Source organism: Ahaetulla prasina, chromosome 18 (assembly GCF_028640845.1).
Source record: "Ahaetulla prasina isolate Xishuangbanna chromosome 18, ASM2864084v1, whole genome shotgun sequence".
Lineage (NCBI taxonomy): Eukaryota > Metazoa > Chordata > Lepidosauria > Squamata > Colubridae > Ahaetulla > Ahaetulla prasina.
This window is the reverse complement of record NC_080556.1, coordinates 4,738,934-4,760,148: the sequence shown is the minus strand read 5'-3', so window position 1 is coordinate 4,760,148 and position 21,215 is coordinate 4,738,934. Positions and strand designations below refer to the sequence as shown.

Here is a 21,215-nt window from a genome sequence, read left to right as displayed (position 1 = left end):
TTTTAGAGAGAAGGGGGAGAGAGAGAGAAAGAGAGACAGTGAGAGAAAACGGCCCATTTTAGAGAGAAGAGAGAGAGAGAGAAAGTGAAAGAAAACTGCCCATTTTAGAGAAAAAGAGAAAGACTGAGCCTTCTTTCTTGGTTCTGAGGCCCGGTGAGACTCCTCCTAACCCTGGGCCAAGGGCATTTTTCTCACAAGATGCCTGGCGCTTGGAGACTGATTTATTTGCGACCAGGAAAACCAATAATACCGAAAGTAAAACGTCTTTATTAAAACAGGAGAGAGAGAGAACACAAGTATTTTACACTGCTCCTTCTAGGGTTGCCATCACATATTTGGGGACAGGATGATTGTCCTGCATGCAGAAGTGTCCTGTGCCCCAAAATTTGCGTTTTTGGGGCACGCGCCTCTTGGCCAAGGAAAAATGAAGACATTTCGTTTGTTTGCAGAAGTAGGAGGGACCCAAAAGAAAAAAAAGGAAAACAAAGGGCATTGAGGAGGCAGACGGAAAGGAAGACGAAGTGGGAGAGTTGAGGGAAGAAAAGATGCTGGGAAGATGGGCGAGATGTTCCCAAACTCCCAACAATGACGTAAAACAATTCAATTTTATTTTTTCCTGTCGACCCACAACTTGCTTCTCTTTTTGCAAGCCTCAGCCCTTCTCGACAGCTATCAGTCTGTGGCAGCAGCCGGAGGCGCCCAGAGGCTCACCCTGTAATCTGAGGCAGGGCTTTCTTCAGCAGAGACGTCACGTAGCTCCCCATTTCTTCATCCTGCACACAGAACCCAGGTTCAGGGTTTCGATACTGGCGGTCCTTGACTCACGCCCACCACCACGGAGCCCAACCTTTCCTGCCGCTAAGCGAGAGAGTTGCCAAGTTTTGAGCGACGACCTTTCGTGCCGCGGCTGTTAAGTGAATCGCTGCCGTTCTTACAATTAAGGGAACGACACAAGTTGTTGAGGGAATCTCACTTCCCCCTGGGCTTGTCAGAAGGCTGCAAAAGGGGAACGCATGACCCCCCGGGACAATGGCAACCGTCATAAATATGAGTCAGCTGCCAAATGTCGGGGTTTTAATCGCATGACCATGGTGAAACAGTTATTTTATTCAGTGCTGCTGTAGCTTCAAACAGTCAGTTAACAAGTCCAGGACTATCTTGCTTTGTGGACTTCCAATTCCCAGAATTCCCCAATGACCTTCACTGAGGATTCTGGGAAACGAAGTCCTCAACTTTTGGAGCGGGAACCTATATCGGGGAAGGCCGTTCCAGATTCGCACAGACAGACTACTGGGGGTGGTACAAGATACAGATCACCTCAGTGGGTGAAATCCAATTTTTTTAACTATTGGTTCTGTGGGCGTGGCTTGGTGGGCGTGTGGCTTGGTGGGTGTGGCAGGGGAAGGATACTGCAAAATCCCCATTCCCTCCCCACTCCTGGGGGAAGGATATTGCAAAAACTCCATTCCCACCCAACTCTGGGGCCAGCCAGAGGTGGTATTTGCCAGTTCTTCGAACTACTCAAAATTTCCGCTACCGATTCTCCAGAACCTGCTGGATTTCACTCCTGGATCACCTGCAGCTGGAAGCTCAGTTCTCTTATTAACAAAGGAAGCCAGATGTAACATTTCAGCCCCTCCTCTTCCCCCCCCCCACCACACATCTCCTCTCTTAAAAATCAGATTTAAAACCTTACCTGGTACGTCCAGGATACCAGCAGTAGTTTGGTGGCGGGATCTTCGGACTGCACCGTAACCTGGATCAAGATGGATTCCACCATGATAGAGGTGTCTGAGAGATGCTGGACGGAATAATCCTTTAAGGCGCTGCGGAGAAAACAGCCCCGAGCTGAATCCCTCTCAATCTCTTCCCAGGGCCTCCAAGAGTGGCTCCACTACACACAAACTTTTATTCTGGGATAAACTTCTCTACCCAGACAATGCCAAGGTCATCATCATTGTCGTTTAACGAACCCCATAATCCCTTGCGGGGTGGAGTCTCGGCAACCGAATGGAGCTAGCAGAGCATTTTATTGGCCGGATGCCCTTCCTGACGCCGGTACGGAGTTTTGTTCAGCAGATATATTCTCATTGTGCCCAGAGAGAAATATCTGCCTCTACCCAGGATCGAACTCGCAGCCTCCTGATTGTGAGGCGAGAGCTCCACCTCTAGGCCACCGCACCACTCCCCAGACAATGTCAAGATTACCTGATTTAATTAAATCCCATTTGTCTCGCATTTTTAAGTGCATTTAATGTGACATGATATTAAAGCAGGTTTCAGTGGAGGTTCCCGTCCATGTGAATTTTCTCTTTCCAACCAAAGCAAATTTCTAGTCCTCAAGGTGAAGGAAGATCGTGGCTCTTACCAAATCCTGTCCCTACCCCCGAGCGCTTACCTTTTCAGGTGGTTGTAAACACGCAGGCCGGTCTCATGTTCCTTGCGGGGGTCTTGGAAGTGGATCCGGCAGGTGAAGCGCAGCTGGTGCTCCCCCAGCCCCAATTCCTTCAAGGCTTGCTCAGACGAAACCAAGCGGAAACTCTGTCCGTAAGCAAAAGAGCAAAGAAAAAAAAAAACTCCTTCGCGATTCACAGGCGGCAGCATCGAGGGCCAAAAAAGGACTGTTCTGCCCATAGACTTCCTTCGCTGTGGAATTCCTTTCACCCAGACAATCGCAGCCCCTTTGTCTGGGGAGGCCACCTCATTTGTCTGGATGACACCTCACCTGGTTTGCTTGGCCAGGAGAAATCGTCACAGGGTGGCTGAGGTTTTGTCCTCTCTGTACCAGGTGAGGTTATAGGTAGGAAAACTTACCAAGCATTGGGGGGAGGAGGGGACTACACTGCATGAAGATTCGTACTGAGCTCGCTGGGGAGGAGACTCAGTCCGACACTGCTGGTTCCTCCCAGTTTTGGCATAATGTATTTACCAAGGGTGGGATTCTACCGGTTTGCCCGAACCGGTAGCTCCGATGATCAGCTGGGAGCGAACCAATGGGCCCACCCGCCCGCCCCTGCTGTTTTCCTATCTTTATATTCTCAGCTGATTCGCGCGACAGAGCAGATTGCTGCGCCTCAGCTGTGTTTCTCCTCCGAAGAGGCACGGAAGAAGCGCGCAATCGCCGAACCGGTTGTTAAATCGGAAGGATCTCACCACTGGTATTTACCCAAAAGGAGAACTTTGGGCCTCTAAATAAATTCTTTAAGCAATGTCTTTTGGAAAGGCTCTGGAATAAGAGCCTTTAATTCTTATTAAATTATTTGCCAGCCTTACGGAGCTCCTCGGATTCCCTTTTCCCTTTACTCACATTATCCTTGATAATCAGGGTACCATGCAACAGCTTCGGCTTCTTGGAGGCCGGCGAGGGGCCTGGAGAGAAAAAAAGAAAAGTCGAGTCTTGGGGGGGGGGGCTTGGATTTCCAGCTCTCCTGCTCCCCAAATTCCTTCCCTCCAGACCATGTCCCTTGGCCCCTTGGAGGCTGTAATGGATGGTGGCTGTCAGGGCAGCGCCACCACCAATGCTCCCTCCCTACCACACGTTCCACCAAGTTCCCTTTTCCAACATATTCCAAAACCTTGGGTTACTTCACCCCATGGCCCCAGGCCTCCATCTTCACCACCCACCCTGAGTATTAATCCAACCAGTTCAATCTTCAAACTCTTAACATGCTGCTCAGGTTCCAATCAAGGAGAGTATTTTTAGCTCGGGGTTAAAATGGGTCCCTGGTGTCTTCTTGCAGACATCAGTGCTAGGAGGAGGAGGAGGAAGTGGACTGTGGGGTCCCTGGTGCTCTCTCAGCTTGGCTGTTTTCTCGCAGATGTTTCATTCCCCAAACTAGACGACGTCATCAGGGAGGACTTCTCAAACTGCCTGTTATTTGCCTTGCCCTGTCTTCCCTCCATTGGCCTAGCCCACCCTACAAATAGCCTCCGGGTTTTAAAACACTGGTCCCAGATGGCTATTTGGGGACAGCTTCCTTTCCCTCTCTCCCTCCGGAAGGTTTTATATTACTGTGCTGATCTTAGACCCCACAAAGGTTAGCCTGAATCTGCTCCCATTAGAAACAAGTGGTATTTTTTTCAGCTAGATAAGGGCTGGAAGTCAGAGAACGTGCTGGGAATAGAAGCCTCGAATCCAAGGGTGAAATGCTACCGGTTCGGCAGAACCACTAGCGACGGCCGCGGATGGTTTGTAGAACTGGTAGCGGCAGCAGCACGAGGCTCCGCCCACCTGCCCTGTCGCCGTTTACTTCTTGCTTTTAACCAGGAAGTAACCTATTTTTTACCCTCTGCGCATGCACAGAAGGGTTTGCACATGGGCAGAGGGTCCGAGCGCACGCGCGCGGCACGTGCATTTCCGAATCGGTAGGGACGGTAAGTAGATTTCACCCCTGCCCGAAGCTCATGCCTTCCAAGGCAGCTGGATTACCACTCCCATCGGCCCAACCTATTTAGAAAGCACCAAGTTTGGGGGTGGGTGGGGATGCTGTGCCCAGAGCAAAAAAAGGCTGCAAGATGAGCAACAGCGTCAAAGAGTGGGTTTTCCTCCCCGTAGGATAGTAATGATGGCTTTGCCCCGTGAGACCTACCAACAGCCAGCTCTCTCTTCAGGAGCCCGAGAGAAATATCCACCGGGATGTTAGGATTGGTGAAGACAGAGACCGTTTCCCCATTGGCAGGCATGTAACACTGGACCCCTGCAAGCGAAGGAAAGCCAGGTCTTGGGTTAGCTTGGGTTGGGGCTTCTGGTTTAATCCCAGGGAGGAGCAGAAGGACTGCCGTCTGAAAAGGGCCTCTGGTGGCTCAGACTGGTAAGACAGTCTGTTATTAACAGCAGCTGCTTGCAATTACTGCAGGTTCAAGCCCCACCAGGCCCAAGGTTGACTCAGCCTTCCATCCTTTATAAGGTAGGTAAAATGAGGACCCAGATTGTTGGGGGCAATAAAAGCTGACTTTGTATATAAATATACAAATGGATGAAGACTATTGCTTGACATAGTGTAAGCCGCCCTGAGTCTTCGGAGAAGGGCGGGATATAAATGCAAATAAAAAAAAAAAACGCTGGTGAATATCATATCCATAATATCTAGGCGGGGAAACGGTTGCAGATCCCAGCGTCTGTTACTGCAGCTGGCATTCCCAGCCCCAAGTCAGCAAACGAGACCTAACCCTGCCAGCCCTTTTGCTCGTCCCCGACTGGGCTCTGTTAAGAAGAAGAAAAACCAAGTTACCCAAATGTAGCGGTGGCATTTCATTAACCCCAACGTCCGGCTGCTTAATAGCAATAGCGCTTAAGACTTATATACCCGCTTCACAGTTGCTTTTACAACCCTCTCTTAAGCAATTTACAGAGTCAGCCTATTTGCCCCTCAACAATCTGGGTCCTCATTTGACCCAACTTGGAAGGATGGAAGGTTGAGTTCCACCTGGAGCCCGTCAGGATCGAACTCCTGGCTATGGGCAGAATTAGCCTGCAATACGGCAATTCTAACCACTGCGCCACCACGGCTCGGTGTCAGTGCTGCTCCCAGGAAATGCAGAACTGAATCGGAAAACCAGCCGATCACCCCGCTTGCGACCCAGCACTGGGCTCCCTCTTCCCGCTGAGCCACTCCGCCTTTCTTCGGCATCAAATCCGTTCCAAGCTTTCCGCGTTTCGAGAAGCCCTCGGTGAACCTCAGGGGGCAAAAGGCTGCCCAACAAACCCCACCCACCCACCCATCCCAGCATTCCTGCTCAAGACTGGAGACGTACGGAACTCTTGCTCGATTTTCTGCTTCAAAAACTCCATCTTCTTGGCCTCGCCGTGGACCAGCAGGACGTTGCGAGGCTCGGCTTGCCGAATCAGCTGCATGATGCCCTTGGCGTCGGCGTGTGCGCTGAAGGACATGTATTCCACCTGCATCTTCACTTCCAGCTGTGGGGAGCAAGGCAGAGGGGGCAAAAAAAAAAAAAGTGACTGAGGTCGGGCCCGACAACCTCTATTTTTGTGCAATTTAGAACGTAGAATGCAATGGCTCAGTGGCTACGACACTGAGCTTGTCGATCGAAAGGTCAGCAGTTCGAATCCCTAGCGCCGCGTAACAGGGTGAGCTCCCGTGACTTGTCCCAGCTTCTGCCAACCTAGCAGTTCAAAAGCAGGTAAAAAATGCAAGTAGAAAAATAGGGACCACCTTTGGTGGGAAGGTAACAGCGTTCCGTGCGCCTTTGGCGTTGAGTCATGCCAGTCACATGACCACGGAGACGTCTTCGGACAGCGCTGGCTCTTCGGCTTTGAAACAGAGATGAGCACCGCCCCCTAGAGTCAGGAACGACTAGCACATAATGTGCGAGCGGAACCTTTACCTACTTTTAAAAAAATCACCCTGTATGTAGCAAACTAGGCAGGAGTGAAGACCTGTGCTGAGATTACTTGCTAAACAGCTAAGATTTCAACACTTAATCTCCCCCCCCCCCCATTTTAAATTGTAGTTTTGGACCTAACCGCATCCCTTCACTCCGCAAATACTCCATCGATAGTGAAGTAAGGAAGCAGAGATTGCAATCCATCTCCTTTTTAAAAATAATTAACTGTCCCAGTTTTTAAAAAGCAGAGATCCTTAACAGCAGTAAGTTGTTTTGGATACACACCCACACACACCCCGTCCTCTCACAGAAGGTTCAACTCACAATTTGTCTTCCTTCCATTTCTAGCTTCCGTTGCCCGCCCAAAATTTTGTGGCCCACCGTTCCTTGGACACAATACCCTGGCATGATGACCTGGGGGAGAAAACCCGGAAGGAAATTACAGCAGGGCATAATGGTTTTGAGAATACAAATAGTAGTTAACTCTCCCCACCCAAAAGCACGTACACAAATAACAAGCGAATTAAAGATCTTAAAAAAAAGATCCATCTCATCCTGGGCTCCCTTTTTTTGAACTATTACCATCTGGCAGACGGTACAGGTCAATAAAAACAAGGACAAATAGGCTGAAAAACAGCTTCTATCCCAGGGCAATAACCATACTGAATTCTACGGTATATAGTGCCGTATCGGGTTTTCAATTTCAATTATATAGAATGCAAAGGATGCATGTTTGTGTTTTTATTTTTATAGTTATAACGTACGCTGAAGACGGCATTTAATTTCGTTGTACCGTGCGCAGTGACAATAAAGTAAACTAAACTGAACTAAATTTTCAAGGCAACTGAATGCAAATTCACTTTCACACAGAGTTAAAGCAGCCGAAAGCGGACAACGCAACATAACAGACTAATTTGCCTTGTTAATTCTTTTCTTAACCCGCTGTTGGGGGGGGGGGGGGGGGCTAGCTCTTCAAAAACCAATGGAAATTCCTTGTAAAATATGCTCCTTGTTGCACTCTTCCTCCTATGTGCATTTTAAACACTGGATTGCCGTCAAGAATTAAAGCACGCAGCAAAACCACTTGCAACTGCCAACCCAGGTTGTGGATAACTCAAGACACCATGCTGACTTGTTTTCTAAGTTCACTCGAGGTGAGGTGCCTCCAACTACCCCATCAACAAGGAATCCCAGAAAATATCACAAAGGTCTTCGATGGCTCAAAGGAGGGTTTTATTTTTGTGATGCCATTGTACAGAGTAGCCAACAGCTACCATTATTGTTGTGGCCCACCAGTGGAAAGCGGAGCTGGCAGCAGATTCAGACAGTGAGGAGGTTGGGGAGGAACATGGGCCATTCCTGGAGTCTGGGGAAGGCTCTGCGTCAGAGGCAGAGAGGGGGGCAGGACCGTCTGACAGTTGTCAGCTGCCTTCGGAGTCGGACATCAGTGGGGCAAAAGAACAGCTGGAGCCTGCTCCCAGCGTGCGCATGCACAGAGCTGCCAGGAGAAGGGAGCAGCTAAAGAACAAGGGTCGACTTGGGAGTAAGGCCACAGGTGGATGGTGAATGCCACCCACCCCAGAGGAAATAAAAAAGGAGCGAAAGAGGAGGGGTGTTTGCAGGAGACAATTAGTTCATTCCTGCATTCTGGCCAAGTCGGCCTGGCCACTCTCCAAGCCTGATAAAGGTCGGTAATTGTGAACTCTCTTGATAGACTGTGGGAGAAGAAAGACTTTGCGGGAGAGGAATTCATTGTAAATTAAATAAAAGGGGTTTATCGGGACAAAGACTCAGCTTCGTGCTGCTGGGAAAACCTAAGTCAGAACAATTATTAGATTGGAAGAATGAGCCCACTCACCCCATTTAGTAGCAGCCTACTGCCTAGCTAAGGTTGCCACTAGCTAAAGCTGAATGAACTGTTCTTTTCGGAACAAGACTGCTGGGCTCAGGGGGCTTTAAGGACTGATCCAATAGATAGCCTGTTTTTAAACATTTAAACATCCCAAGCACCCAGGCCATTCAAATAATACTTTTAGCCTTTCTCAGGCTGAAAAATGCAAGCAAATCTTAGCTCAACCTCTCTGGGCAATTCATTCCTTAAACGGTGGACTTGACGTCTCCCTCCTACCATGTTTTTCTCGTTGCCAGCCCATTTCTTGAAGATATGGAGCGACTGGCCCGCATGCAGCATCCCTGGCGTAGCGAACACAACCTAGTCGGGAGGGTGAAGGAAAAGAGCTCAGATCAGTTCCTCCAAGATTACATCGGTGGTTTCATAAAGATTCCTCCCTTGGCAATCCGAGTTTAGAACAAGTTGCTGTAGCCAACTTGCCCCGGGACAACTTGCCATGGCCAATTCGCTGCTGGACAAGAGTTACATTTAACATCGAAGAAATAGCAAATACAGTGCTTTTACAGCCCTCTCTAAGCCCAGGGGTCTGCGAACTTGGCTCTTTTAAGACTTGTGGACTTCGACTCCCAGAGTCCCTCAACCAGCAAAGCAAAGCAAAGCAAAGAGCCAAGTTCGCAGATCCCTGCTCTAAGCGGTTTACAGTGTCAGCATATTGCGCCTCAACAATCTATGTCCTCATTTCATCCAATGGTGGAATTTAATAATTAAAGGAGGGACAAAATGAAACACATATGACAAAAATTAAAGCATGTTTAAAAATCATTTTAAATAATGAAGTCGAATTGTTCTGCGGCGAGTTGTCCCATGGTAAGTTACCTTGTCAGTTTTGGAAGGCGATTTTCTTTTTGCTTCTTATATTTTAGCTGGGGAAGTTGGGAGGGGGTTGTTGTTGGAGCGGTAGAAAGTTAGTCATAACAACATTCCGTATTCAAGGACTTTTACCTGCCCCTGATGTAGACTGCCTGAAGATTGTATCCAATTGAGTGTGAAGACTTGATTGGACAATGTGTTGAACTTGTGGGCGTGGGGCAGGGGTGTGAATTGTCAACTGGGTGTGGAAAACCTGGAAGCTTTCAGTTTCGGGTTTTTCCAGCTGTGCCAACATGACATCTCTAATAAAGTGGAATTTTGAAGAACCTCAAGCCTTAGAGCTTTATTTCGTTGGGGGGGTGTTCCTTGGAACCCTGACATTATCCTGTGGCCAACTGGCCTTGGCGAGTTAGCCGTGGGAAATTCTCCCATTCTGGCCTTTACACAAGCACGCCATGGTTTTCAGTGCCACCCCACCCCTTACCCACCTACCCCCTGCGTTCATACCATGGGCCCAGGGTTGTCAACATAGGTCCTCTCAAAAGCTTTGATGTGCTTGAATTCGAACATGTTCCTCTGGACAAAAGTCTTCCGGATCTTCTGATTGGTCCATGTGATGAAGAGCTTGTAGTAGTGGTTTGCCTTCTCCGTCAGCCCCGTTGAGAAGTAGATGGGCGCCTTCAAATTCATGCGCTCCCTGGGATTGGGGGGGAAGGGGACACAAACCGTGTGACCTTCGCTCTTTCTATGTGGCCCCCACTCCCATCCCATGTTCTGCGCTACTGGTGAAGTTGCAAGCAAAGCTGCTTCGTCCCCTTAACTCGGCTTTCAATGGGATAAAGGAGGGGAGGATTTAAAACCTGACTGGTGGGGGAATTCTGGGAGTTGAAGTCCACCAGTTGCTAAGGTCGGACACTCCTTGCTAACAAGCTAATCGCAACGCTTTGGGAGTGAAGATTCCGACAAGCAACGTGGGTTTTCTCTCAGCAGCGAGAGAATAATGATTTTAAGGCAAAGGACAAAGGATTGCTGCCTACCAGAAGGTCTCCAGCAAAATGCAGAGTTCTTGAGCCCGGCCCAGAGCAAAGACTGGGATCAGGACCTGTAGGGAAAGAAAGCAAGAGGGAGGGAGGGAGGAAGGAAGGAAGGAGAGAGAGAGAGAGAGAGAGAGAGAGAAAGAGAAAAAGGAGAGAAAGAAAGAAAGAGAAAAGGAAGGAAGGAAGGGGAAGGAAAGGAAGAAAAAGAAAGGAAGGAAGAAAGAAAAGAAAGAGGAGGAAGGAAGGAAGGAAGGGGCAGGAAGGAAGGAGGGAAAGAAAGGAAGGAAGGCAGGAAGGAAGGAAGGAAGAAAGGAGAAAGAAAGAAAGAAAGAAAGAAAGGAAAAGGAAGGAAAGAAGGAAAGAAAGAGAATACCAGCATTAATTTCAGATGGAAAACGGAATTAATTTCATTTGATGCTGCTCCCGTCCCATTTCTCTCTTTTCTCCAAACGGCTGCGAGACAAGGAGACACGAGTGGGCCCCAAAGAGCAAAACTGCCTCCCCCACACCCCACACCCCATCCCTCAGAAGCGAGCCAGCTTCTGGTATTTCCGCCCACATTGGAACGTTTCCCACTGCAGACGGTTCCGTCTTTGGAGCAATCCAGTTCAGAGTCTCCGGGGTCCCCTACCTTCCCTCCACGCTCGATGGTCTCATGGACCTTCTTCAAAAAATCCCTTTCTCTGCAGCGTTTGGAATCCCTGATGGTGGTGGCATAGGTGGATTCGGAAATCAGCAGGTCGGGGCGGCATTTGTCAATCCAGGCAGCCCTGAAAAAAAAGCAAAGCGCAGAAGGTTTCAACACCAAAATATGCCACTTGCTAGATTACCTTTTTTCCCCCCCTTAATATCTGTCAGGGTATAAAGAGTTAATAGCTGTAAGCTGATGAGAGGTTGTAAGCTGAGGCAACCGGAAGCTGATGCAACGGGAATGAGGCAGCAGGGATACTACCACTTTAAGAAGCCGGATAAGAAGCTGCCTATATAAGGGAACCCATTAGAGCAGGGGTCTCCAACCTTGGCAACTTTAAGACTTGGGGACTTCAACTCCCAGAATTCTGGGAACTGAAATCCCCAAGTCTTAAAGTTGCCAAGGTTGGAGACCCCTGCATTAGAGGGCATTTTCTTGTCCTCATGCCTTCTCCTTATGTTCTCTCTCGTGTATCTCAATTGCTCTCCCTGTGTAGCTGTATGATAAGGTATTTAACCACCTATAAGTCTGAAGATATTTTGCTGTAGATAAAACCGCTGTTAAGTATCTAAAGGCGCTGCGTCCTGTGTGTTTTGCTGCTGGGTTTATCTCGTAAATACTAGTCACGCTGCCTAAACTCTGACATCATCACCCTCTGCCAACTTGGGAGTGTTATCAAAGGCAACGTTTTAAAAACAACTGAATTATGAACTCACAGGTTATCTTTTATTACACCCCCTTCAAAATAAGTGGAATTAAAATCAGTTCTCCAAATCAATTTCTCCCACTCAGTGGTAAAATCCACATTTTTTTTTACTACCGGTTCTGTGGGCGTGGCTTGGTGGGCGTGGTATGGCTTGGTGAGCGTGGTAGGGGAAGGATATTGCAAAATCTCCATTCCCACCCCACTCTGGGGCCAGCCAGAGGTGGTATTTGCCGGTTCTCTGAACGGCTCAAAATTTCCGCTACCGGTTTTCCAGAACCTGCTGGATTTCACCCCTGCTCCCACAGAATCCAAAGCACTTACCCCAAATGCCGGTCTGGTGTCATGTTATAGTCACCCTAATGAGAAGAAGGAAATTTAAAAAAATATTTTATTTATTCCATTTACATCCTCTTCTTTTCGTATCAAAGTTTACACTCTAGAAACATCAAAAACACCAAAGATAAAAATCAATAACTTAAAACAAATGTTAAAAAAAAACAGATTAACCTTTAAAATCTGATTAAAGAGGTGTTGTGCCTCGCCCGCCCGCCTCTCCGCAGCCAGGCCCCTCTCATCTCCTGTTATCTCAGCCAGAGACTGATAGTGCAGACGAATGGCCTGGCATGCCTTCAGCCCCCAGTCCTGGCACCATGCCCGACAGACTGAGCAAGACGAATGGCCTGGCATGCCTCCAGCCCCCAGTCCTGGCACCATGCCCGGACAGACTGAGCAAGACGAATGGCCTGGCATGCCTCCAGCCCCCAGTCCTGGCACCATGCCTGAACAGACTGAGCAAATAACCCCCCCCCCCAACAGCGTGTGAGCGTGAGGAGCATGAAGCCAGTCACGAGCTAGAATTGCCGGCAGCTGGAGGGTGGACAGATCCACGCTTCCGGAGAATGGAGAGGCGACGTCAGCAAAAGGAAGGGTGGGGCAGGCCTGTATAAGTGCTGAGTCATGGAGCCGCACCCCATGGCCTATATAAAGGACCTGCTTTCTGGCTTTCTTTGAGTCAGGCAAAGTCTCATCTGATTGCTGAAGTCACACCTTGGATTCCTGCCTGCCCTGAGAACTCTGACAAGACTTTGGCAAAGCTGCGGAGGCTTCGTGGCCACGCTTGATACAGACTTTCCAGACCCGGCCGTCAGAGGAGGAGTGGGACACGACCAGAGGTGTGCTTTAACCGATCTTCTAAAGAGTACATAGACAAATGCAACACTGCAGAGAAAGTGTTTGCTAGGGGCCTAAAACTCAAGGGGGCCTTCCCAAAGATTCAAATTTATAATCCTTCAAATTTATAAACCTCCACTTCTTCTTCTGCAGTAGCAGTACCTTGCCACAGCTGCAGGAGGGCAGTATTTACTCACATCTGCACTTTGTAACGACCAGGTATGTCCACCAGGGGCAGACTTTACGGTCCTTTGCATTTGGTTGCTTTTAAATCAGGCTAGCTGCCTTGAGCGCTTATTATAGCAGAATAGAATAGAATCACAGAGTTGGAAGGGACCTTGGAGGTCTTCTAGTCCAACCCCCAGCTTAGGCAGGAAACCCTACACTACTTCAGACAAACGGTTATCCAACCTCTTCTTAAAAACCTCCAGGGTTGGAGCATTCACAGCTTCTGGAGGCCAGTTGTTCCACGGATTAATTGTTCTCACAATTAATTTCTCCTTAGTTCTAAGTTGCTTCTCTCCTTGATTAGTTTCCATCCGTTGCTTCTTTGTCCTGCCTTCAGGTGCTTTGGAGAAGAGCTTGACTCCCTCTTCTTTGGGGCAGCCCCTGAGATATTGGAAAACTGCTATCATGTCTCCCTTAGTCCTTCTTTTCATTAAACGAGATATACCCAGTTCCTGCAACCGTTCTTCATACGTTTTAGCCTCCAGTCCCCTAATCCTCTTGGTTGCTCTTCTCTGCACTCTTTCTAGAGTCTCAACCAGTTTCTAGATGAAATCAGTTTCATTTAGAAGGTGAAAGGATTACTGAAACAATAACAATAAAAGCAGGGCCTCAAAGGGTAACCTCTGCTGTCTTTGACCAGTGGTAAATATCACACTGAAGATATAATTTTAATTGTTAGTTCCTCAATGCCTGAGCCTTAATGAGAGTATAAGAATATTAAGCCTCAAGAGATCAGCCTTTGGAGTTCTTTGTCATGTCTTCATTTCTAGCCACGTTTCTATTGGGAGGTGCAGTTCCTTAGTCAGCTCCTAAAATACTCAGGGTTTGAACAATTAAACCAACATCTTACTCCATCTCTGCAAATCTTTCAGCCCAGGAATGACGGGATGATGGTTATCATGCCCAGGTAAGCAGTGAGTTCCATCTTACAAGAAGGACCTTGCAGAAAACAAGAGTTTGGGTTGAAAAGGGATCGTGGAGAGAGATGCGACGGTTTCGTCCAAATCACTTACAGTATAAACCACCGATTCACAACCGACTTTGATCTGGAACATCGCGGCCCCAAGGACGTGGCCAGCATAATAGGCCTTAATCTCCAACTCGCTGTCCACCTAAAAAAAAACAGATACGTGATCGTAAAGAGATTGAAGGCGTTTTGTGAAGGCTTGCGTAACTATTTTTCAAAGATTTCCCAATTTGGATCATCTCCCAAATTTAGTCAGAACCCAAAGAACCTGACCAGACCTAGCCAGCTACTAAACCAGATAATAAGAGTCATCCCAACTGTTTGTTTTTTTTCCCAATAGCAAATTTGGCCAGTTCGCCACTACTGGGTGAATAAGTGTCCGGTGTAAACCCCGACATCGCAAAACGTGTCTAAATTGTGCACCTTATGTAGTGTGTCATTTGTGCCATGCGGTGATCCAGTGTGTGTGTCATTTCCTGTTCCTCCAGGACTAAGAAATGTGAGGATTTACAAGATACATTTATACAACAAATGCTCTTTTCTTTTAGCTCGTTTGTAGTCAGAATTAAGACTCCTCCCCCTCCGCCAAAGAATGGGGTGTGATATGTCTTTCTTGACCAAGTACCCCATTCCTTGGTCTCACCACATCTTGGATGATCCCAGAGTAAATGCAGCTATAAATATGAATGCCATCACTCTGCTAAACAAATAATTCCCTCAACACTGTCAAACGATTTACTAAGTCTGCACTACTATTAATCTTCTCCTCGTTCCCATCACCCATCTCCTCCCACTTATGACTGTATGACCGTAACTTTATTGCTTGTATCCTTACGATTTATATTGATATTGTTTCCTGATTTCTTATTTGTACCCTATGACTACCATTAAGTGTTGTATCATTAAGTGTTAAATTTGTACCCTATGACTATCATTAAGCGTTGTACCTTAGGATTCTTGATGAACGTATCTTTTATGTACACTGAGAGCTTATGCACCAAGACAAATTCCTTGTGTGTCCAATCACACTTGGCCAATAAAAAGTTCTATTCTATCTATTCTATTCTATTTGATATGATTGCTTATTTGTTCCCTATGACTACCATTAAGTGTTGTATCATTAAGTGTTAAATTTGTACCCTATGACTATCATTAAGCGTTGTACCTTATGATTCTTGACGAATGTATCTTTTCTTTTATGTACACTGAGAGCCTATGCACCAGAGACAAATTCCTTGTGTGTCCAATCACACTTGGCCAATAAAGAATTCTATTCTATTTACCTTTGTTCAATATGCAGGGTGAGATGGGTGCCCAGATACTTTTCCGACTTGGGCAGAAATCCCTCCACTACTGCAGAATGTTCTGGAAATCTGAGCTACGTGGTCCAAAGATTGCCCTCTCCCTACCTGCACAGTCTGATGAAGGTGGACAGCCACCACCTTCTTCATGCAGTCTTTGATCATCTGGGAGGTGAAGAAGTTCGTCTCCCCTTTCTTGTCCACGGTGATTTTCCGGAAATCTTCCAGGAGAATGGGGCAAATGGCTTTCGTCGGGTGGGTCATGTAAATCGGCCCATCGTAGCCGACCATCTCGCTGAAGTAGGGGAGGGCCCCACAGTGATCCAGATGGAAGTGGCTGGGAAGGACACACAAGGAATCCAAGATGAGCTTTACAAAGGACTCAATCAGGGAGTTTCAGTTTCAGTTCAACTCTACTTTGGGTTTGATTCATAATTCTACAAACCAGTTTCAGAACTGATCTATAAGACATGATAATAGCATTTAAATTACTATATTTTTTGAAGTACAAGACGCTCCGGACTGTAAGATGCACCTAACTTTTTTGGGGAGGAAAACAAGGGGGGGAAAAACTGCCTCTACCTCCCAGCAATTTGCGTCCTTGCAGCAAACGGCGGAGGGCGCAAAGACACAATAGGCAACGGCAATCCCTGCAGCCTGAAACAGCTGATGATTGGAAAGCTGATCCAACCGACAATCAGCTGCTTCTGCTAATCAGGCTGTGCTGAAGCTGAAACTGAAATGGGCTATTTGCTGCCAAGAGGCAAATTGCTGGGAGGCAGAGGCCAAAGGATGCAGCGGGGCTACATTCGGTGTAAATGACACACCCAAATTTTCACCCTCTTTTTTTGGGGGGGGGGGGAGTGCATCTTATACTCCAAAAAATACGGTAATAGAACTACAGCAGAGACTGTTTTGCTAATTGTTGATTCAATTTCTGAGCACTGTAAGAACAAAAGAACCTCTTTACAGACGGATACAGCAAATGGAATTAATCTGATGTGCTTGTTTAAAAAACTGTCCCCCAAATGTCAATCAAAGAAATAAACCACTTCAAACAACTATCTTCCGGCAAAATTTCCAGCCCCAGAAAATACTATAAATAAAAAATCTCCGAAAAACACAACAAAGGGGCAGAACTGGAAAGGCACAAGCAGGAAAACCTGTGTGAAGTTTACAAGAATTCCAGAGGTTTTTACATCATCATCATCATCATTATTATTATTATTATTTGAAACATCAGGATCTCACTGACATCTGCAAACTTGACTGGGAAATAGGAAAAAAAAATGACAAAGCGCAACAGTGCAGTCAAACCTGTTCTACAGAAGGCATCTCGGGCAGCACAGGCCAATTGGGTTCATAGGTAGTAAAGGTTTTTTTTCACCTGCTGAAAACACAAGACAGATGCGCTCACCTAATGATGACACAGTCCAGGAAGTCGGTCAGCCTTCCGTTCTGAGTGATGTAGGAAAAATCAGGAAACCGCCTCTAGAAGACACAAAGGAGGACAGCATGTCTGGGATTTTTTTCTCCCTCTAGCTCTTTGCTTTCCATTCCAGCTAGCCACAGATCTCAGGCTGCCTGGACCATTTTGAGCCAGAGATGCAAGAGGATGAGAGTTCAGAGCCCGGTTTACAAGATGAAACACAGCATGGCTTCTTCCATTGGCATCAGAGAGGCTGCCTAGCCCTGACCGCTCAAAAGCCAAGAGGACTTGGAATGGGCTCCAATTATTTTGAGAAAGTAGTTTGCTATGCGGCCGCCATTGCTCTCAATCTGCCTTAAAGACAGATTTTTTTTTCCTGCCGGATTTAAGGGGTTCAGCTTTTATTTTCCTGGGCTCCAATTATTTTGACAGGGAAACCGCCGTTCAGAAAGTAGTTTAGGATTAGGGTTAGTGGGTTTAACCCTAGTTAGTGGGGGTTAGGGACTGTTCAGAGATGGATAGATTGACATTGATAAAGAAGATACAGAGAATAGGTTTTATCAATGGTTAGAGATAAGAGGTAGACGTTAGATGAAGAAACATTGTAAAATATGAATGTTGTCTATAATTATAAGCATGCTAGTACAATTAATATGATCATAAATAAGTTAATATAAGTATAAATATTGGTGTAATTATTATGTGCATTATTATTACCACTATCAGTGTATCTGTTCTTTTCTTTTTTTTTCTTTTTGAAAAAAAACAAAATGCCTGGACAATACACAGTCTTCAAAGTATTTATATATAAATAAAAAACTTGACTTGCAGAAAAAAAAAAGTGATTTGGGTGGGGCAAATTTGCCCATCTCACAAATTTAAGGAGGAGAACCCACAAGCTATAGCTCTACAGAAGGGGTCGGCAACCTTAAACACTCAAAGAGCCACAAAAGTCCTAACCGGAAGTTCCCATTCAATTCTGGAACTGACCAGAAATTCAGTTCCCCCACCATAGAGTCTCCTTCAAGCACAGTGTCCTTTTTCCTCTGCTGACCAGAAGTCCGGTTCCCCCCACCATAGAGTCTCTTCCTAGCACGGTATCCTTTTTCCTCTATCTGTCCTAACCGAAAGCTCTATCAATTGTGGAGCCGACCGACAACAGGGAGCTGCAGCAGAGGGATGAAGGAGCCACATGCGGCTCCAGAGCCCCGGGTTGCTGACCCCTGCTCTAGAGGGACTACAAAAGCCATCTTCCCACAGCCTTTTACTTGGACGGCTGAAGTTCACAGAAGATGAAGCTCAGCCTTTCTATGCTCCAAGTTGAACCTTCCACGGAGATTTTTGGGAGTAATCTCCAGCCAGATCAATTAGGGTGCCACACCATGCGCCAATCTCACGTACATCATCATTGAATCCCATGTGCATCCCGCAATCCAGCATGACGTTCTTCCCTGCAATGGACACAAGGATGCAGCTGCGACCCACATCTTGGCCAGCTCCTGAAAAAAAGCAAGCGAGAGGGAGAGAGAACAGACAAGTGAATTGATTTAATTAAAAAAATACAGGCTTTTATTGATATTTCATTGGTATCGCTCACATTTGCATTCATTGCTGCTTTCTCTAGTGTAGTTAAGTTAGCATCCACCCCTCTCCTAGAAGAATGAAATGTTTTAGGAAATATTAAAAAGGCAGAATATTATATTTTCCCTAAAGGAGGAACGTGTTTCTAAAGACAGAAACTCAGAGGTTCAGTTCCCTGCCCCCAGCAGATATTTGGTGCCCATTGAGAAGGACTGGGCCAGCCTATCTACAAGACAAAAAGATCTCCAGCTCCAGGGTGATGGGATTAAGACATGACCCTCCAGCACATTATAGGATTATCTAGCAGCTGGGCTCACCACATGGCACAACCACCTGGGGACATTGCATCACCCTCCAAGATTCAACCAAACCTGGGAGCTCGGATAAAGTTAGCTATGACCCCTGCATAGCCCCATGGGAGCAACCAATAGAATACATGCCCTTGTCACAGGAACAGGAAGCTCAAGGGCAAGGCCCAAGAGAGAGTATAAATAACCCTCAATCACTCCATGTGTTCAGCTGTCCGTGTCCATCAATAAATCATCTTTCCAATCAGCCTCCATGTTTCCAGTGTTTTTCTCCAGGCTTTGACCTGAACCAGATGGATATTTCTTCCAACGCTGGCAAGCCAGGAATTCCACAGACGAGCAGAAAAACTGATAAGATGATCACTGGATGACTGTTTTCACTTTTTTTTAAAAAAAAAAATCAACCTGTGTTGCTTGGCCAACTTCCATACAAGGAATTCCTGCTTCAGTATCTCCAAACACAGCATTGAAACATGTATTTGGGTCAATCCAGAGCCAGGAGTGCAAACAAGCCACTGTGTTGTTTATTTAATCCACTGATCCTTCTCTAACCAGCCTCTCCACGGTGCTTAACTCAGGCACTGCAATTCTCCAACCTGCACAAGGCAGGGTATAGAAATTTGTGATGTCTGGATTTCCCCACTTTTGAAGGAGACTCGCTTAGGGCAGAGTCTGCTGGTTCAGTTACTCCAGATCCCCATTTTTTTTCTGACCGCCCCCAAAAGGAAAATTACCCAGGGGAGTGACTTTTATTTCAGGCATCCCGGAAGGACGAAGACTTCCCAAGGCTCTGCAGTGATCACCGTCTCGGCATTACCGGCGAGCTCGAACAAAGTTTCCTAGAGAGACGAGAAAGACGGTGCTGAGCCACGTAAGCAAGGGGAAATATGAAATCTTTAATCTTTATTTCTTTAAGTGTGTCCAATCACACTTGGCCAATAAAAAATTCTATTCTATTCTATTCTATTCCTATTCCTATTCTATTCTATCACTAGTAAAAAGGCTTGATTTAAACCAACTCAATTTAAATCATAATTTTTAAAAAGCCGCCGTCATCTCTGTCCTGCAGCAACTTCTCCTCTGACCTGCTGTTGATTCATCGACAGTCCCAATATTGCAGAATATATAAATAGATAGAATTCTTTATTGGCAAGTATGATTGGACACACAAGGAATTTGTCTTGGTGCATACGGTCTCAAGTGTACATAAAAGATACGTTCATCAAGAATCCTAAGGTACAACACTTAATGATAGTTATAGGGTACAATTAAGCAATCAAAAAACAATATAAATATAAATATATACTGCCTCATGCTACATAACTAAGCTCTATTTCATGTGGAATAAACTAAATTATTAAGGTAAAGGTTCCCCCGCACATGCGTGCCAGTCGTTTTCCAGCTCTATACATTAAATTATTAATAGAATAGAATAGAATAGAATAGAATTTTTATTGGCCAAGTGTGATTGGACACACAAGGAATTTGTCTTTGGTGCATACGCTCTGAGTGTACGTAAAAGAAAAGATACCTTCATCAAGGTACAACATTTACAACACAATTGATGGTTGTACCTTGATGAATGTATCTTTTCTTTTATGTACACTGAGAAAAGATACACTGAGAAAAGATATATCTTAAGTAGAAAACTATCTTTAGATAGATTTTTTTTTTACTCCAAAAGCATTTTATTAAAATAAACTTGATAAAAATAATAAAAAAATCCGATTTAAATTTTTTTAAAATCCGTTTTTTTTGTTTTTTTTTAAAGAAGCATCGATTTTTATCCACCCGGCTTTGTAATAAGTTACTTGCAAAGGCCAGAGAGAGGCCAGTACCCGTCGCCCAAAGTCTGGACTACAGTTCCCATCGTCCACCACCACCCTCCATGGTTGCATGGCCATGCAGGCGGACACAGGTCCTAAAAAGGGAGGGGGGACCCCCCCCATTGTTCGACACATCCCCCAGCAGGGCGGGGATGCTGGGAACTGTAGTCCAACCTGGAAAAGGTGGAAGGGCCACCTTGCAACGAGCAACCCGCCTTTCCCCGCTACTCGCCTGACTCCGGAGCCCATCGCGCATGAAACTCCCCCGCCCCCACCAAAACCTGGAGTAGCGCGCATGCGCAACAGGGGACTCCTTGGTATCATAGATAAACGAACAGGGTAGATCGCCCCCATAGTGACTTCCTCTTCCGGGTCCAATAATAATAATAATAATAATAATAATACTATAAAAGACAGAAAGAGAGAGAAAAAGCGCCTCTGCAGCAAAGAGATGGGTTCCTTCGGCCTCTTTCCAGATTATTTATTACATAAAAGTGAAGTCAGGCGAATGAATAATCATCCAAGAAGAGGCTAGTCCAGGGGTCGGAAACTTGGCTCTTTTAAGACTTGTGGACTTCAACTCCCAGAGTTCCTCAGCCAGCAAAGCTGGCTGAGGAACTCTGGGAGTTGAAGTCCACAAGTCTTACAAGTGCCAACTTTGCAGACCCCTGGGCTAGTCTGTTTTACACTTTTATGTTATTTTTTAATTTATTTATGGAGTTTAGTTTACGCTTTTATTTTTTATTGATTTACTTTATTTTACCCTTTTATTGTACACTGGGAGTACAGGCACCTAAGACAAATCCCTGGTGTGCCCAATCACAACAAAGCCAATGAAGAATTCTATTCTATTTTTTTAAATTAATTTTTTAATTAATTTAATAAATTAATTTAAACAAATTAA

General features: G+C 46.1%; 1 protein-coding gene across 2 annotated transcripts; it reads right to left on the bottom strand.

Moving 5' to 3' along the window:
• Positions 1-249: 249 nt before the first annotated feature.
• Positions 250-20,603, bottom strand: INTS11 (integrator complex subunit 11). Of its 2 annotated transcripts, none has more exons than XM_058160880.1 (18): positions 20,544-20,603; positions 19,220-19,324; positions 17,998-18,095; positions 16,585-16,658; positions 15,276-15,504; positions 13,913-14,011; positions 11,823-11,857; positions 10,736-10,874; positions 10,105-10,169; positions 9,575-9,764; positions 8,474-8,557; positions 6,670-6,759; positions 5,755-5,917; positions 4,590-4,697; positions 3,308-3,369; positions 2,399-2,541; positions 1,697-1,826; positions 250-773 (listed from the first exon to the last, which is right to left on the bottom strand). In XM_058160880.1, the coding sequence occupies exons 2-18, from the start codon at positions 19,245-19,247 to the stop codon at positions 708-710; spliced, it is 1,803 nt and encodes a 600-aa protein (XP_058016863.1). In that variant the 5' UTR covers positions 19,248-19,324; positions 20,544-20,603; the 3' UTR covers positions 250-707. The 2 variants fall into 2 exon arrangements, with proteins under 2 accessions (XP_058016863.1, XP_058016864.1); XM_058160881.1 differs by lacking the exon at positions 20,544-20,603 and adding an exon at positions 20,486-20,505.
• Positions 20,604-21,215: the final 612 nt, after the last annotated feature.

What these genes read in the sequence shown, in the direction of transcription:
- INTS11 (XM_058160880.1), bottom strand. Translation starts at nt 19,247, where the DNA reads ATGCCTGAAATAAAAGTCACTCCCCTGG. An exon ending in AATAAAAGTCACTCCCCTGG is followed by an intron (nt 18,096 to 19,219) that starts GTAATTTTCCTT and finishes GCTTTTTTTCAG; the next exon opens with GAGCTGGCCAAGATGTGGGT. An exon ending in CTGGACTGTGTCATCATTAG is followed by an intron (nt 15,505 to 16,584) that starts GTGAGCGCATCT and finishes TGTCCTTCCCAG; the next exon opens with CCACTTCCATCTGGATCACT.